General features: G+C 48.5%; 1 protein-coding gene across 1 annotated transcript; it reads right to left on the bottom strand.

The window, feature by feature from the left end:
* Positions 1–2: 2 nt before the first annotated feature.
* On the bottom strand, positions 3–16,737 carry Bbs1 (Bardet-Biedl syndrome 1). Its single transcript, XM_047517656.1, has 17 exons — positions 16,653–16,737; positions 16,287–16,363; positions 16,133–16,167; positions 14,929–15,201; positions 14,392–14,438; positions 14,239–14,277; positions 14,083–14,155; positions 11,738–11,869; positions 10,442–10,548; positions 9,045–9,165; positions 8,729–8,887; positions 7,629–7,698; positions 7,009–7,167; positions 4,340–4,473; positions 3,249–3,383; positions 2,488–2,574; positions 3–2,229 (listed from the first exon to the last, which is right to left on the bottom strand). The coding sequence occupies exons 1-17, from the start codon at positions 16,697–16,699 to the stop codon at positions 2,143–2,145; spliced, it is 1,782 nt and encodes a 593-aa protein (XP_047373612.1). The 5' UTR covers positions 16,700–16,737; the 3' UTR covers positions 3–2,142.
* Between the last annotated feature and the right edge of the window lie 695 nt (positions 16,738–17,432).

Genomic DNA, 17,432 nt, shown 5'->3' on the forward strand with positions numbered 1-17,432 from the left:
TTTGTTCTTTATTTTTATGTGGTGCTAAGGATCGAACCCAGTGCCTCACACATGCTAGGCAAACGCTCTACCACTGAGCTACAACCCAGCAACCTGTCCCATATATTTCTTAATAGATAGTAGTATATAAATTCACATAAGGTGCCAAATATAGGTTTCTCATCTTGATGAACAGCTCTGAAAAGAACCCAGATCAGATGTTTTTGTTTTGAGTTCATACAGTTCATACTGCAGTTCACTGTGTGACTGGGTGAAAGGGACTGTAAGGTCTGGCCAGTACTCAACCTGCCCTGGGACGGCCCATACCCCGTGCACACAACTCCAGTGAGGGCTCATCGCCCTCCTGGGCAGACCCTTCCACCTCCAGGTTCTGCAGTTTGAGATCTAAGCAACAATGACGCCTTCTCCGTCCCACATCTTTTCGTTTTTATTACCTTCTGCTGTTTCCACTGTGCCTCAGCTGGCTTGATGTGGAAACCCTTTGCCATCCTGACCCAGGTGGTTTGTGTCCAAGTGGCTGGGCAGTGTGGAGAGAAGAGGGAAGGCTCTTTCTTTGGCCTAGACCTGTTGCCTCTCTTAACCTGGCTCCAGATGAATTCCTTGGAAGGGCTGAGGTTAGCTGTAACACCACTATCCTGTATCTTGGGCAAAGAGGCAGACAGTGGCAACCAGTTTGGAGCCCTCAAGTCTTTTTTTTTGGTACATAACCATTGTATCACATCCCCAGCCCCTTTTTATTTTGAGACAGGGTCTCGCCAAGTTGCTAAGGCTGGTTTTGAACTTGTGCTCCTCCTGCCTCAGCCTCCAAAGTTGCTTGACTCATAGGTGTGGACCACCGTGCCTGGCAGAGTCCCTGGTCTTCAGGGCAAAAGCTGTGCAGTTGCTCCTGCCTAGTATTATCTTTCTGGGCCAACTCCTTTCCTGCACAGGGGCTGCCAAGCCCATAGGGTGTCAGAGCTAAAAGCAGTTTAGAAACTGCCTTATTTTACACAAGGGGAGAATGAAGCAGGGGAATCTGGTTACTTCCTGCAAACCTGAGCTTCGTGCCACACACCAGGACACACCTGGTCAGAGAGGGAAAGATGTAGGTTCCCAGGAGTAAGGCTGCAGGTTCCCAAGTGGCTCAGGTGGCTGTGAGGAAGGTTGGCAAGTCTGGCCAGGGACTCGGCAGGCATGAGGGGCTATGAACACTGGGGTCTAAATGGAGCCTTTGCTTAGTTTCCAGCTTCACTCTGTGCCTTTAATGGGAACCTTTCCAGCCAATTCTCTTGCTCTGCCTGCAGCCCAGTGAACTTGCTACCCTCAGGGCTGATTTGGACTCCTAGGCACAGAAGTGCAGCCTGATGGGCTTTAAGACTTCTGTCTCCTGGGCCCCTCTTGCAGTACTGCCTGCCTCTGCTCTACCTAATTCCACTTCCCTCTCCAGAGATGCTTTTCTGGGCATTCAGGTCAGGAGAAACTGCTTGTGCTCTTTGGAAGTGCACATGGGCACCCTCTGGCCTCCTGCACCACCTCTTCCCCTGGCAACCTGCACAGGGCTTTGGAGCCCTGAGGTGGTGGCAGAGTCCAAGCCTTGGGAAAGATGCCCTGTGGGGAGGCAGCTATTCCTTCGGTGGGTTGCTGAAAAGAAAGGGGAGCCTCTCTAATCAGTGGAGCAGGGAGACCAGAGGATGGGCTTCGCCTGAAGGCTGAGCTGGAACCCCAGGACTGACGGGGCTCAGTCTCACCCAAGAAAAGCCTCTGACTTCTCAGGCCAGGTTCTCATCCAACTCTGGCCTTGGCCTGCGCAAGAGCTGAGTGGTGTGCCAGAGGGAAGTGGAGGAGGAGGAGGTCAGCCTCCTTTTCTCATCTCAACACCTCAGAACTCTTCCTTGGGACCTGGGAGGTTTCTGGAAAGAGCTGGGGAGGCAGTGGGCAGCAGACACTGCCTCTGGAACAATGCCTGGGCATGTCCTGAGAGAGGAGCTGGTCTGTGGCTACAGCCTAGGGGCAGGGTGACGAGCAGGGGGTGCTTTGGAGAGGAGTGGGGAGTTGCTGCCCCAGCACACTGCCGTGTGGGGAGGGCCTGGGCAACTGAACCTGCCCAGCTCAAAGTGGCTGGCTCCTGCTGACTCCATCCCATGGGAGCCTGATGGCCAGGGCTCAGGCAGCTTCCAGCCCCTCACTCACAGGCATGTTGACGTAGGCACTCAGCAGGGGCGCGCTATGGCCTTCCCGGAGTACCAGCACCTGTGGAGGAGGTGCCGTGGAGTAGGGGCATGCACCTTGACCCCTACTCTGTTCCCTGCAAAGGCCAAGCCAGCTTGTCTGCATTGACCTCAAGGACAGGCCACTAGGGCTCTGCTGAAGGGATGGGGAGGCCAGGAGGCCTTGACTGCAGCTTCCATACCCCCACCCTGCAGCCCCTGAGGGCCTTCCCTGTACTCACCCTCACCGACCTCACCAGGGTCCCACTTTCCTTCCAAGAATCACCAGTGGGTGACCTACCTTGATAATATCTGAGATGCCCTTGTTACTGAGACACTCCACAAAGGTCTCCAGGGGGTAGTTGAGCCCTGGCACCAGCAAGGGGACCTAGATTTGGAGACGAAGAGGTAAGGAAGTCAGCCCTCATACCCAGTTAGGAGTTGGCAGGCCACAAAGTGCACTTGTGCCTGCCATCAGCTGCATTCAGAATTCTTCAGGTTGGGCCAAGACACGGTGCAGCACTGGGAAGCCAAGGCTCCAGGGCCACAAGGTGGGTCTGCAGTTAAGCCTAGATCTCTTGATTCCTGCCAAGGCTAGGGATGTTTATTCCACATTCCAGAGTCTTAAGACTCTTCTCCTTCCAACCTGGGATCAAAATTGGGCTGTGGAGGAAAATCAGGCCGTCTACTCTGTGGTGATTCCCTTTGGGGTAGAGAGGATCTCTTCCTGTAGCAGGAGCAGCTGGGAAGCAGGGTGAGGTTTCTTGGCCCCCAACCATGTTGAACAGACAGGTAGGACCTGGGCTCTGCTCTTCCTTCCCACCTTCTATGTGTCTCCCTGGGCTTGTTAGGTTGGGAGAAAGGTGGCAGAGGCAAGTTCTCCTGCTCCTTCCAGATGCCCCCTGTGTCTGGCTGGAGTTGGTCTGTTGGCCATCTACTAGCCACTGCCCATTCCCTTACCTTGAGCTGTTGGGGACTGGTGAGCATCTAATCAAGACCCTGCTCTAACCTGTTGTATCCCATGTCTCAGGGCAGCGGGGTGGTGGGCGGGAGATCCAGTACCTTGAAGAAGGCACGAGGCAAGGTATAGAGTGCCTCGTTGTACAGGAAGCAGATCAGCAGCCCCAGCACAGGCCGGACAGTTGAGGTGTTCTGAAGGTGAAGTGTGAGCTTAAAGGTGGGCCCCAGGCCCTGAACCTGTGGAGGTGGGTGGAGAAGGCCCTCAGGACCCAGGGCCTTGGGTACTGAATCCGAGGAGCCTGGCCCTGCCTATCTGCTTCTTCACAGGTGTCCTCAAGTCACCCCCACAGCTGCTCCAGTGCTTTGTCCATTTGCTTTCATCAAAATGACAGAAGACAGACAAGGGTCAGCAGAGGCTTAGAGAGGAGAGGGCCTCGATGGAGGTCACCTAGCAAGTCGGAGGCAAAGCCAGTCAGGCTCATGGCCCCGACTCCCTCCTGTGTCTTCACTGCTGCTCCTGCCCACTCCCCAGGTCTGTCTCACCTCCCACCCTCGTCCTAGTAGATGAGATTTTTCTCCCCTGAACTCCTCCGTAACCCCTTCCTCCTCTATATCTATGAACTCTCTTTAGGAAAGAGTGATTAGAAACCTGGGTAGAGCAGACAATACACACAGGGACCAACTGAGAGCTGGCTGGAGCCCTGTGGTCCTTGAGGTCATTCAAATCTGGGTGTGTGTACCTCCCCCGCCATGCCCAGGCATACTGCAAGATGACTATGGCTGGATCGGGTTGGCCATAGTCATCTAGGTAGTTCTAGTACCATGGCCTGCCTGTGGCTACTGAAGCAAACAGGTTTCTTCCCTGTACCATGCCATTAGACTCCCTTGAGGCTCCTAGGAAGAAGAGTCCCAAGGTGACACTCTGTGCTCCCTGTCCCATGTCTAGGAGCACAGCACAGAACCGGGGAGCTGGAGAGGAAGCCCCTTCTGTGGCCAGCCACAGAAGAGGGCAGCGCAGGAAGGAAGAAGGTGAAGGCATCTCTCCCAGGAGGATGTGGACTTGGTGCCTGGGTCTGTGGAAGAAGAGAGGGAGCCCAGGGCCTGGTCTGTGGCACTGGCTCTCGGGGTTAACTGTGTGTGGCCCTCCTGAAGTCTGCCCTCTGGCCTTGATGGCCCCACACCTGGATGCTCACCACGGCATGCAGCTTGAGCGGTTCCCGGGCTGTGGCTGACATGGGGCTCAGGCTGGACTCAAGGGCCTGCACGTAGGCGCGGGCAGCTCGGAGGCGTAGCAGGTAGAGATCTGTCTGGAAGCTCCGGTGCATGGCTGTGAAGGGATACAAGAAGGCTGAGGCTGGAGGGAGGCTGCGAGATACATGTAGTGCAGGATCTGCAGAGGCTGGGAATGTGGGGCAGGAGGGACTGAGGCCAAAACCAGCCTTTTGGTGACCCTGGATGCTATGGACTATGCCCCAATTCCTCTCCACTGGTTCTCCCACCACCTTGCTGCCTGCACCATCCTAGTCTCCTACCCTGGCTCTAAAGGTTAGGGTTTCCTGGACTCTGGGCCTTGGCCTCCTCCTACCCTCCCTAGTCCCCTGGACAACCTTGGCTCTGACGATCCCAAAGAGCAACAGCTGCTGGCTCCTAAGAACAGGGACCTTGATGTTCCCATGTACCTCCACACTGTGTGTCATCTCCAGCAGCATCTGGGTGTCTGGACCTGCAGCTGCTTCTAACAGCCCATGGTCATCTCCACCGGGTGTCCCATAACACCTCAAGTTCAACGCTGTGGAAGCCAGCCTCATTGTCCAAGTTACCTTGATTCACCTTTACCCTAACCGTTTGCTAACAGCAGATGACCCTTTCTCAGCTCACCTCCAGAGTCCCCCAGCCCCGCTCCTGCCATTGCTTCTTCTGTCCAGACCCAGCACCTTGGTCTGTTCTTGCTTTTTTATTTTTGTGTGAGGTACCTTTGCCAGTTTTAAGTTTTGCATCTTTGTTATCCCACTTATCTTTCCTTTTTCCTCTAGTACCTTTACAATTTATTTTTAATCTAACCAGAATTACTTTTGTGTTTGGTATAAACTTTTTTTTTTTTTTTTTTTTTAAGAAGCAAGTTATCCTAATTGTATTTTGTTTTTTTAAGAGACAGGGTCTCTATATGCTGTCCAGGTTGACCTTAAACTCCTGGGCTTAAGTGATCCTCCCATCTTGGCCTCCAGAGTAGCTGGGACTTCATGTGTATGCTGCTATGCCTGACTCTAATCATGGTGTTTGGACAGTTGTGCCTTTCCCCACTAATCTGAAATGACGACTTTAACATACACCGACTTTCCACACATATAAGGCCTGTTCTGGACTTCCTAGATGTTCCTAAATGACTTCTGTCTCCTTCCACATCAATGCCATCAACTACAGCTTCATAGTTGATTAGCAATCTTATAGGGTAAGTTGCTTCATTTTTTTTTTTTTTTTTTTTTAATTTAGTTGTAGATGGACACAATACCTTTATTTTATTTATTCACTTTTATGTGGTGCTGAGAATCGAACTCAGTACCTCACACATGCCAGGCAAGTTTCTACCACTGAGTCACAACCCCAGGCCTGAGTTCCTTCATTCTTATTTCCCCAAATTTCTGATTTACTTTTTAGAATCAACTGATCAAGTCCTTAAAATGAACCCCATGGGAATTTTCTCTGTAACTCTAATGTTTCTAGATTAATTCTGGAAGAATTGTCAATTTTACCATCATGCCTTCCCACCCTAAGATTTGGTAAGTCCGTCCGTTCAGGTGGTCTTTCATGCTTTTGAAGAAAGTTTTATAATTTTCTGTACTAATAAGGCTTTGTACATTTTCTTATTATATTTGTTTCTAGGGATTTCTTTACTATTATAAATGAAAATGTTTCCATTATGTTTGCTAACTGGATATTATTGGTATATACAAAAGATAGTGCCTTTTAAATATTTCACATCTGGTCACTTTCGGAACTCCCTCCTTATTTTCTGTTACACTACACATTGCTTCCATAACATGTTCCAGGTTATGAGAGTCGCTCTTTTTTCTGTCCTCCAATCTGTGCTTCAAACTGAGACCAAGATCAATTTTAAAAACTCAGTGAGAAGAGTTACTACACTTTTCTGCTTGACCTCTTTGCCAGCTCCCCACTCCTTAAACACACATCTGAATGTAGCTTTGCATTCCTGGTCCTTTGAAAGCTGGCTTCAACCTGCCTTCCCATTTACTCCTGGTCACTTGGCCTCCTGGCCTCACAGCTCTGTGGCAGATGCTGTCTTAAATCCCCGTCAGGGCCTGAGCTTCTACCCCAGCCTCTGCCTAAATTGCACTCCCCACTGTCCGATGGACTTGTAATTATCTTTTGGCATTAATCAATGTTACCTCTCTCCAAAGGTTTTCTTGTTTCCCAGGCAAAAATTCCTATTGCCCTGTTTGTGCCACGAGTGCAAAGAAACCCCTTCTACTCCTTCACACAACATGAAGTCTCCTAGTGTAGGGACTAGCCTACTCCAAGGCACCCGGCACAAGGCCTGGTATAATCATGTAATGAATGAATGAGCAGGAAAAAGTGAACAAGCAGAAAGATCTTGGTTAGTTTCTAAGAATTTTTGCAGCTAGAAGTTACTGCTGTCCCTCCAAATTCTAAGGGCACCCGCCCTCACACATAGCACCTATCACCTTGAGGAACAGTGCACCTCCTATGCTATCTCTGACTTCTAAGAGTGTGAGACTTGCTGGGTTGGCAGAGGTCCCCTCTGACTGCCCAGGGCACCTGGGTTGCGTCCACCACCTCCTTGCTCTTGGGAGCAATGAAGGAGGAAGAAGGAACTGAATCTTACCAGTGCCAGCCTCCCGTTCTCTCAGTGTCTGATCCACATAGAGCCGAGTCTTTCGGGGCACACTGAGTTTTGTGGCTTGGGCTGGTGGGGGGCCCACCTCGCCTGTGCTCTCCACAAACACTGCTGTGCGCTTCAGGATCTTAATTATCAGGCCACCACCTAAGGAAGTGAACAGAGAGAAACACATCTGTCCTCCCCAGTTCTATCCAACATTCCCATTCTCTCTGCCCCAAACAATCAACTTTTAGAGAGCCATTTCTATACAGAGTGCTTGTCTGTCTTCCTGACAAGACTCAGTTTCTGGAAAGAATAAAATATGTCTCAATAGTGTCCTATCATTAATTCACCAGCAGCTCCTTGTGGAGTGCTGAGATGTTCCTGGCACTGTGGCAGGTGCTGCAATATTAGGGTGAGCTGCCCAACCCAGGCCTGGCCTCTGGGCAACAACATCAAAGTGCTAATAAGTCATCCGAACGGCAACCCAGCCCCAGACAGGATGTGTCTGCAGGCCTGTCTGTCCACAGCTGGTCTACCTGTGCTTCACCTCCTTCTCTCCTCTTTCTCCAGCCTGTCCCCTCCATTCCAATGCCAATGCCCTTGACAGAACTGAGTCCCCTCACCTCGAGTAGTCATGACAAGGGTGTTGTCCTCCCGCCCATAGCGGCCAAAGCAAAGGCTGGTCACTGCATCCTATAGAGACACCAGAGTTAAGCTGAGAAGATGGAGAAGATGATGACTACCCTGGATATAGCAGGCAAGAGGTAAGGACAGGCCAGGGGGCAATGCTGCCTCCAAAATACTAATTTCCCATCTCCTCTCCAGCCTCACTGCCATGGTCAAAGATCCAGACCCTGACTTCTGGGGCAGTCTCCTGCTCAGTCCTCCCGCCTGTTGTCCCCACCCTATCCTTCACAAGGCTACCTCTGTTGTCTTTGAGAAATACCAGACTCCAATGGCTTCTCTCCTGTCCTCCTCATCAGTTCACTTAAGACCTTCCATATATCGGACTCCAACCTGATTCCTCCAGCAGTTTTTTCCTCCTTACTTCTCCAACCACCTGCCCTCACAGCACCTGAAGGTTCAAACCTGTTGCTTTCAGATTTTAGAGTGCGACCCAGGAAAGTTTATACATACACATCATGTTTTCACGTGGCATACACTCTGAAATTTATATGCTATTTTTAAAAATGTTGCTGATTGTAATCCACTAAATTAAATTAAAGGTTCATGAGAGTATAAAAACCTCTGTTCCAAACCCTACCAAACTACCTGGATTCTCCCATCAGAGCGCTTCGTCCCTCTTGACCTTCGTTCCTGATGCCTCCCATCTGGAATATTCTCCCCCGATTTGTCCACAAACTAATTTACCAGGTGAATGGCCATTTGCTCTGTGAAGTGCCTCATGAGTTTCATCCCCATCTGCCTCTCAGCTTCTTCCCCTAGTCACTGGCCCCTCTGCTCTTCTAGCACTTTGCTCTGCTCTGGTCTGCCCTGTGTTAATATGCTGGGTCTCTTTCTGGCTGTCACCTTAGATTGTAAGCTCCCTGAAAACACTATTTTATCTCCCACCCTACCACAAATGGTGATGTACATATAAAGTGCTTGAAAAATGTTTCTGAAAAGCTTTGATATAGGGTTGGGAGAGGCAGCTAAAAAAATTCACAAGCCCTGGAGACTGGGGCAAGGAGAGGTCAACAACAGGTGATGGGGTGGGGCTCACCGGGGTGCGGATGATGTTGAGCAGGGCCTTGTCACGGTAAATACGGACCTCTCCATTGGCCAGCCCGGCCATGACAGCCTGTAGACCCCGGGAGCGCTGCTCCAGGAGGTTCATGGTCAGGATGGTGGCGGGCATCTGCACTGTCCACAGTTTCTTACCCTGGAATGGAACAGGCAGTGTCTTCAGGGGGCTCAGGGATTAGAGTAGGAAGAAGATGTGGCTTGAAGTTGTGGGGTAGGAGAAGTCAGGAGGGCTTTCTAGCCAAGGGGACTGTGTGGACAGATATGGAGGGGCTGGGGCTTGCCAGAGGCCACACCTTGTGAGTAAAGCCGTGCAGGCTGTCTTGGGTGCTGCCCACCACCAGGACCTTGTGTACCCGGACAAGCCCCACAGGCTGGGAACTCAGCTCAATGCAGTACTTGGGGCGCTTGGAATCTCTGTGGAATAAAGGCACATCATAGTGATCAAGGGAAACCTCTCCATTCCCTGGCTGACTCTCCTCCTTCCAAGCCCCACAGCCTAACCGGCCTAACCTCAGAGGGGCCCTGGCACCAGAGCAGATGCCCAGGGGTTTGTTTCCACCTCTACCGCTTTAGTAGATGTGTGACACTGGAAAGCATCATGTGAGTTCTCCTACCCTGTTCCCTCCTGCCTTCACTCTGGCGACCTATATGATAGCTTGACATTTAACAGAGCTTTCAGTGAGCTTATTTTAGACTAGTCCAGCAAGTGCTAGCAGACTTGGGCAGTTGACTAATTTATGAGAAAAGGATGAAGAGTTTGCCCTGGGTAGATGCACTGTTCTCAATTTCCTGGTCTCCCAACCTTGCTTCCCTTATCCAAAGAGTGGGGACAATTCCTGCATTCCAACCACAGGCAAAGTCCTACTTTTCCCTATCACCAAGTCCAGGTCAACATCATGGCCCATCTGACGACTGCGACAGCCCACTGGTCTCTGGGCCTCCTTCTAGTTACTCTCTGCCCAGCAGAGTAATTTTTAATTTTATTTTTTTTAAGATTGGGACTCACTCTGTTGCCCAGACTGGTCTAGAACTCCTGGGCTCAGCCATCCTCCTGCCAAGTAGCTGGGATTCCAGGCACATGCCACCAGGTTCAGATTTCCGTACATTTTTGAGCAACTGGTTCATTCCACCTCCATGGATGGGCATTCCTGATCACCTTAACCATTTATTTTTTTCCCATTGAGCCTGCATTTCTCCTTCATTATACACATTCAATTCCAAATTGAATGTGTATAATGTTGACTTTAATACATGCCTTTCCCAAGAGGAGAGGGACCATATTTATAGTGTCTTGTTTATGAACATAGCCCCAATTCCTTACACAGTGGTCAATAAATGATAGTGCTCCATAAATATTTCTGGAATTAAAAAATACATGAAATATCAAACTAATGCATAAGGAAGTGTCACATACACAAACTGATACAACAAATATGAGAGACTCTCTAGTTCCTCCACTTTGACTGCATTGCTCACCTATTATGGCTGCCTCACCAGGTTCCTGCTTTGCCAGTCCTTATCTCATAAACCTCCAGATAGTCCCTCTATGCTAATGGGCTCAGTCTCCTTCATAAAACTCTCAGCTCTTTTCATTCCCATATTAGATTCCCAAAGCCCCCTTGCTCATCTTGCTAGCCCCCAAGACAACCAGGTTGCTTCAATGTTCCTCTGGCCTGGAGACCATGGCTACCTTCTCAGGATATAGATGTTTCCATTGCGACAGGCAGCTGCGAGCCGGAACTCCACGTCAAACTGGCCAGAAACCTCCAGGAAGACTGGGACGCTGGGCAGGCTCATCTGCGAAGAAGAGGCTCAAACATCCTGATCTCTCAGAGCCCCAGCCCTCCCTGGTCCGAAGTAACTCCTCTGAGTTGTCTAAATGGCTTCCTTATCTAAAGTAACTCCTTCCTTGTCTTAACTCCCAACGTCCTCATTTATACCCTGCTGGTCACAGGTTAGACTCATAATTTTTCTGGAGGGAAACATGGCTATATGTAGCAGAAGCCTTTTAGTCTATCCCTTTGGCTAAACTCTGTTGCATCTAGGACTCCATCATAGGGAAGTATTTCTACAACACACAAAGATGCCAAGCAAGGATGTCTATTGCAGTGGTACTAACAGTGAAAAAAAAAATGAAAACAAGTGTACAACAGATGGCAGATTAAATAAGTTGCACTACTCTAGATAATGGGTATGTGTGGCCTTTAAAAAGGCTGAAGTGGTTTCAGACATATGATCGTATACTTAACTGATCATGTACTTCAATGTATAAAGAGCATATTACATGATCCCATATCATGATCCTATTTTTTTTCTTTCTTTTTTTAAAATGGTACTAGGGATTGAACCCAGGAATGCTCTCCCACTGAGCTACATCCCTAGTCCTTTGTAAATATTATTTTGAAATATGGTCTCACTAAGTTGCTGAAGCTGGTCTCGAACTTGTGATCCTTTTGTCTCAGCCCCTGAGTTGCTGAGATTACAGGCATGCTCCACCATGCCCAACCATGATCCTGTTTTTTATAAAGATGTAAAGTTATATATCTATGTCCATATAAGAAACTGTCAGAAAGATATATGCCAAAAAATTTTGTTTTGGTACTGGGGATTTAACCCAGGGGTGCTTAACAAACTGAGCCACATCCCTAGCCCTTTTTAATTTTTATTTTGAGACAGGGTCTCACTAAGTTGATTAGGGCCTAGGTAAATTGCTGAGGCTGGCTGGAACTTTCAGTCCTCCTGCCTCAGCCTCCTGAGCTGTTGGGATTACAAACATGTGGTACTGCACCCAGTCAAATTTATAATAATAGATATCTGTGGGTGGTGGGATTTGGGGATATGGATTTATATTTTTTTCTTCATACTTATCATTAGTTTCTAATTTTTCTACAGTGAATATGTCCTATGCAGAAATACTTGGGAACACAAGGAGAGATTATAGCCTGGGCCTTGGGTATGCCCAGGGTCAGTCAGACCCAACACTGACCTTGGCCAAAATGGTGAAGGCTTCAGGGTCCAGCACTAGGATCTCCTTGTTCTCAGTGCCCAATACCAGGCATGACACAGCATCCTCATCAGCCAGGTTTTTCTTCAAGGTGATCATGGAGGTGATGACTGTCTGCAGAAGGACTCTAGGGGTCACTCAAGGAATCCTACACCATCCCCCAGACACCCCTGATGCCACAGGAAGGGAAGAGGGCAAAGGAGAGGAGGAGGAGGAGGATGACAAGGAAGCATCAGAGATGTGACAGAATTATATGCAAACATGTTTATGCAACACGCTTCCTAACAACAAAAGGAAACACTCAGTCAATTGTAAGTTATTTCCATGATCAAACCAATAAGGACATTCCTTAAAAATCATATTTTAAAACATTCAATGACATAGGGGATGTGTCTAATGGAGAGAAAAAATAAAGTCATGTTAGTATAATCTCAATATTAAAAATATATAAACATGCTGGAAGAGGGCTGGGCATAGCTCAGTGGTAGAGTGAGTGGTTGCCTACCATGCACAAGGCCCTGGGTTGTGGTTTTATACATATGAAAAGACACTGATCATATACTTCAATGTGAAAAGAGCACATTACGTGATCCTGTTTTTTTCCTTTCTCTTTTCTTTTCTTTTCTTTTTTTTTAATGGTACTGGGAATTGAACCCAGGGATGCTCTCCCACTGAGCTACACCCCCAGTCCTTTCTAAATTTTATTTTGAGATAAGGTCTCAAATAACAGCAACAAAAAAATTGCTGGAAGGTTAAACCCTCAAATACAAAGACTGGTTAATCTCTGACAATGAGATCATGGTGCTTTTTTAGAATTTCTACAGTGGGCACATGTTCTTTTGTAATTAAAATTGGACAACAAACAAAAGAAAAATGATGCTCCCTTTTTAAGGAATTTCTCATATGGAAAATAGCAGAACCAAAACATTTTTCTTTGGATAAATTAGCTTCCTACTGTGTGATCATCGTTAAGACTGATAAAGAAGATCACTCTCAGCACACAGGAGGAGAACAGTCACAGAAACATGGATGGACATTAGTGGTTCCCAGTCATCTAATCATAACACATGCTTGGAAAGACTGTCCCCTTCTCTTCCAGATAATTAATCCACTTCTCAGTTTGAAGAGTACTCAGGTGCCAACAACTGCAGACCTGAGCTGCTGATCAGCAGGAATGAGCACTGATCTCACAGAACTGAGGGTCATGCTAACAGCACAGCACATGTTAGCCAGCATGTTTAGCTAAGGTGGCCTCTACAGGCATGGATGGTCCCATGAAAAATAAGGAGAGAATAAACGGGAAACATTTCTTGCCTGATGTTGGGATGTGAATGGCTATGTAAACAAACTATGAATGAAATCATGAATAACCAATGCAATAATCAAGAGTCACTAAAAAAGTATTTTGGTTTTTTGCAATACTGGGAATTGAATCCAGGGGTGCTCTGCTGCTGAGCTACATCCTTAGACCTTTTCATCTTAAAACAAGATCTTGCTAAGTTGCTGAGGTTTCAAACCTGTGATCTTCCTGCCTCAGCTTCCCAAGTAGCTGTGATTACAGGTGTGCACCACTGTGTCTGGGCCTAAAAATGGAGTTCTTGAAGATTATTGAAGGCTCAAAATTTAATGTTACATACTCAAGGGAAACAGGATATACAGGGGTATTTTTGAAGGAATGTACCAATATGGTAAGAGTAGAAATCTCTGGGTAGTGAAATTAGAGTCATTTACGTTTCCCCTTTACACTTCTCTTTATTTTCCCAAAGTACCTTTACCCTCAATAAAATAAAAACTACATGTAAGTTATATAAGAGTGTATATTTATGTGTTAAAAGTTGTCCATATTAACTGTACATGTAGAAGGCACTGCTGTATTATGACTCCATATATGTTCTGTGGCTGGAAGGGAAACTACAAACTCAAACTGGTCAGGTTTGGCTATAGAACTTACTACCACGGATATTATATCGTTTTAAAAAATGTAAGTATTTTTTACAGGGTAATAAAAAGAGAAGGGGGTGCCAGGCATGGTGGCACATATCTGTAACCCCAGCTAATCAGGAGGCTGAGGCAGGAGAATCACAAATTCAAGACCAGCCTGGGCAACTTGACAAGACTCTGCCTCAAAACTAAAAATAAAAAGGGCTGGGAATGCAGCTTAATGGTAGAACACCCTTGGTTCAATCCCCAGTACCAGAGGGGAAAAGAAAGAAAGAAAGAAAGGGAAGAAAGGGAGAAAAAGTGAGAGAGAGAGAGAGAAAGAGAGAGAGACAGAGAGAGAGAGACAGAGAGAGAGAGAAAGGAAAGAAAGAGAAAGAAAGTGTAACCTGCCGCCTGATGGTCTTGGACTTGTGCTGGTTCACAAATGCCTCCATTTCACTCAGCTCCAGCTGCAGAAACCTGGACACAGAGAAGTGGTACATGCATTTCCCAGCCTAGTCCATGGCCACTCCCTCCCCTCTGGCTCTTCCCAGGATCCTTACCTGAGTGACTGTACAGACAAAGGCACCTCTGCTTTCTCCCTGCAAGAAGAGTAGCCAGCACTACAGGTTTAGTAGAAGAATGGCCCCCAGGGGTAGGAGTTTTGGGATGCAGGAGTGGGTGTGGGAGGGGTCAAGGGGAAGGCGGGCTCTCACCGGATGCCCTCCAGCATCTCTTTCAGGGTCAAGGGGTCTATCCGGTCCTGTGACAGTATGAGAAGGAGAGCCTGTGAGCTCCTGCACCCATGCCCTCAGAGATCCCACACTTTCAGGGGTCCCTCTTCTTTTCTACTTCCTTCCCAACTTTCTTGCATTGAGCCCCAAGTTCCTTGATTTGAATCCAGCCTCAGGGCCAAGGTCAACCACATCATCCTCTTTAATGATGCCTCCCTCAAAGTCCCCTACTCTTGCTGCTTCCAGCTCCCTACTCTTCTCTTGTGAACCACTGCCTTTTTTGGTTTCCCTTGCTCCACAGATGGGCAAGCGTGTGGCTAATGCAGAGGGATTCTCTGGGTTCTGCTCCAGCATCTGAACCAGCACCTCACCCAGAAGGCCACCACTGCTGCTGTTGGAGATGGATCGTGGTGGACCTCCCACCACTGTTCCACCTATGGGCCCACTCTTCCAGCACAGAGCCTGGCCCTCCTCACTCTATGCCATTGCTTTCTTGTTCCCATGCCCTGTGCTGCTTACCTCCTTGACTTGGTTCCAAAGGTCTTGTTCCAGAGGGTTTAAAGGCAACAGGGGAAGACTGAACTTGAAGTAGGGTCTGAGATTCTTATATATGTAGACACAAGGGCCTGAAGCAAGTGCCAGAGCTGGAGTCCGGGTCTCATGCTGCTCCATGAGGAAGGCAGCAGCAGCAGCCGGCAGAGCAGGCAGTGGGTTTTCTGTCAGCACTGTTGGTCCTTTGAGCACCTTCAGGCGGGGCTGCTTCCCACCAGGGCCAAGGTCTCCCACCACTAGCTGCAGGGGAAAGAGGGCTCACTCCAGGCTTAGTGTCCAAGAGGTCTCTCCACTGACCTCCTCTTGGGCTGGGCCTTTTTACTGATGTTCATTTCTTTATCCTCATACCAACAAAGGCCTTGCCATCGGGCTTATAAATCATGTGCCATCAGGCTTATAAATCAACCTTTCAGAGCTCAGGTTTCCCACAGGCAAAATTGGAACATTACCTCATGATACAAGTAGTGGGAAAAAAATGAGATAATGAATTACAGAACCCAGTAAGTGCTTGTGAGGAATAGGTGGTAGCTGATGTTTTTATTTGTCCACTCATTATTCATCTCTTTCCTTTTCTTTGTTTCCTTTCCCTCTTTCCCTCTCTTATATCCAAGACCTTGCACACACTACACAACTGCTCTACCCCTGGGCCAAACAATTATTTCTTTGCATTTTTATTATCTTTATATTAAAATTGAATTTAAAATTTACTTTTTTATTATGGAAAAGTCCCAGTCATAAACAAAATAAGAGAAACGTGTACAATGAATTTCCATAAACCCATTACCCGGTTTCAATAATTATCAGCTTATGGCCGACCTTAAAAATCAATGGTCTCTTGATAAACACAAAACTCACTTCCCCCCAGATTTTAATGCCTGACCCCAGCTAAGAAATTTGCTCTTCCAGCAACGAATCACGTCAAGGTAACTAATTTAAAAAAGTTTGTCTTGATATAATCCCCAGCAGCATTCTGTTCTGCTTTACCTTCTTCAGTACGGATTAGGAAATCAACAGGTTCTTTCCGCTTTACAAGCAAAAATTAAATCTAACACTAAGAGTGCTTTCTTCACTGTACACGTGAATTCCAGATTACGCGGAGTCTCTTTGGAGTCACAGGAAAGCTCTCACTTATGGGTACTTGCCTACCCCCAACTCTGCTGGGCTAACTTACCTTGTACTCTCCGTCCCCATGCAAATCTGCCAGGGCTGGAATAAACAAAAAGGCCATAAATTGGACTCTCAAAATCCCAGAGCCTTCGCCAAGGAATCATTATCTGGCCCCCTCGCCCTCTTAGCACCAGGGGTTCCTGATTCTGGAGACTCACCCAGGCAGGCGGAAAAGGTGTGGATGTTGGCCATGGGGTCATAGTGCGCGTCCAGCCATTTCGAATTGGCCTCATTGCTGGAAAAGGGGGGACAGAGTCGAGGGGTGAGAAACACGAGAGGGGAAGGAAACTTTGGCGGAGCTCGTGCCTGAGTCCGAGGAGTGCGGGGAGCTCTGAACTGGGCGTACAGAAGTCGGGTCCACGTCCCAGCGGCTCACGCGAGCGCTCCCAGGGCGTCGGTTACCCCGCCCCAGGAGTCCTTCCAGGGCTGCCGGCGCTGCCCGAGAGCCGCGGGAGCCCAGAGCCCGGCGGCCAAGGCACTCTCGGTACCAGTGTGGGAAAGGAAACCCTGAGAACCCGGTTCACCTCTCAGTCAGGCCGCTGTCGGAATCGGATGAAGACGCAGCAGCCATCCTCGCAGGCGTCGTCTGGGCAACCGGCCCCGCCCCTGGCGCGGCGCAGCGTCCAATCGTGCCCGGGCACCGGGAAGCACGCTTACAAAGGTTCCGGGGCGAAGCTTTCCCGCCGGGGCCTGGAGACCCCATGCTGAATGCGCCGGCCTTCGCGCTGGTGGTGCAACGTGCTGAGGCGCAGTCCCTTCATCTCCGCTTATTTTGCTTTATGGCTTCTGGTCCCTGCAATCTCTGGGTCAGGGACGGGGCCCTCTGGCTTCGAGGCCTGGAGAAGAGCCCCATAGACTTTGAACGCCAACAGGGTGAACCCAGTTGAAGAGGGCCATGTCCACCCTGGTTGCCTTAGTCTAGAAGCCCAAGCTCTGGGAAGCCTAACACAGGGATTAAGGGACAATCTTGGGGATCCTGCCCAAGTTGCCTGTTTCTAGTTTTTAGGCTCCTCAAATAATTTAAAGTGCAAGAAATGTCACAAAGGAGGGAGGCTAAAATTGTCCTATGTGTGGCTGTGCATCCTCTTTTAGAGATGATGTCGAAATCCTGTTCTGGGGGCTGGAGTTGTGGCTCAGTGGTAGAGCACTTGCCTTGCATGTGTGAGGCACTGGGATGGATCCTCAGCACCACATAAATATGAATAAAGATACTGTGTCCGTCTACAACCAAAAATATATTTTTTTTAAATCCTGTTGTGGACAGGAAGGCAAAAAGGAGGAATCATGCACACTGTAAGATGGTG

This window comes from Sciurus carolinensis, chromosome 11 (genome assembly GCF_902686445.1).
Source record: "Sciurus carolinensis chromosome 11, mSciCar1.2, whole genome shotgun sequence".
In the NCBI taxonomy this organism is placed as follows: domain Eukaryota; kingdom Metazoa; phylum Chordata; class Mammalia; order Rodentia; family Sciuridae; genus Sciurus; species Sciurus carolinensis.

Bases quoted from the DNA above. Each gene is read 5' to 3' on its own strand.
- Bbs1 (XM_047517656.1), bottom strand. From the start codon at position 16,699: ATGGCTGCTGCGTCTTCATCCGATTCCGACAGCGGCCTGACTGAGAG. The intron at 16,168-16,286 runs GTGAGTCTCCAG...TGTTTATTCCAG, and splicing joins CACCTTTTCCGCCTGCCTGG to CCCTGGCAGATTTGCATGGG. The intron at 11,870-14,082 runs GTTACACTTTCT...GTCCTTCTGCAG, and splicing joins CCAAGACCATCAGGCGGCAG to ACAGTCATCACCTCCATGAT.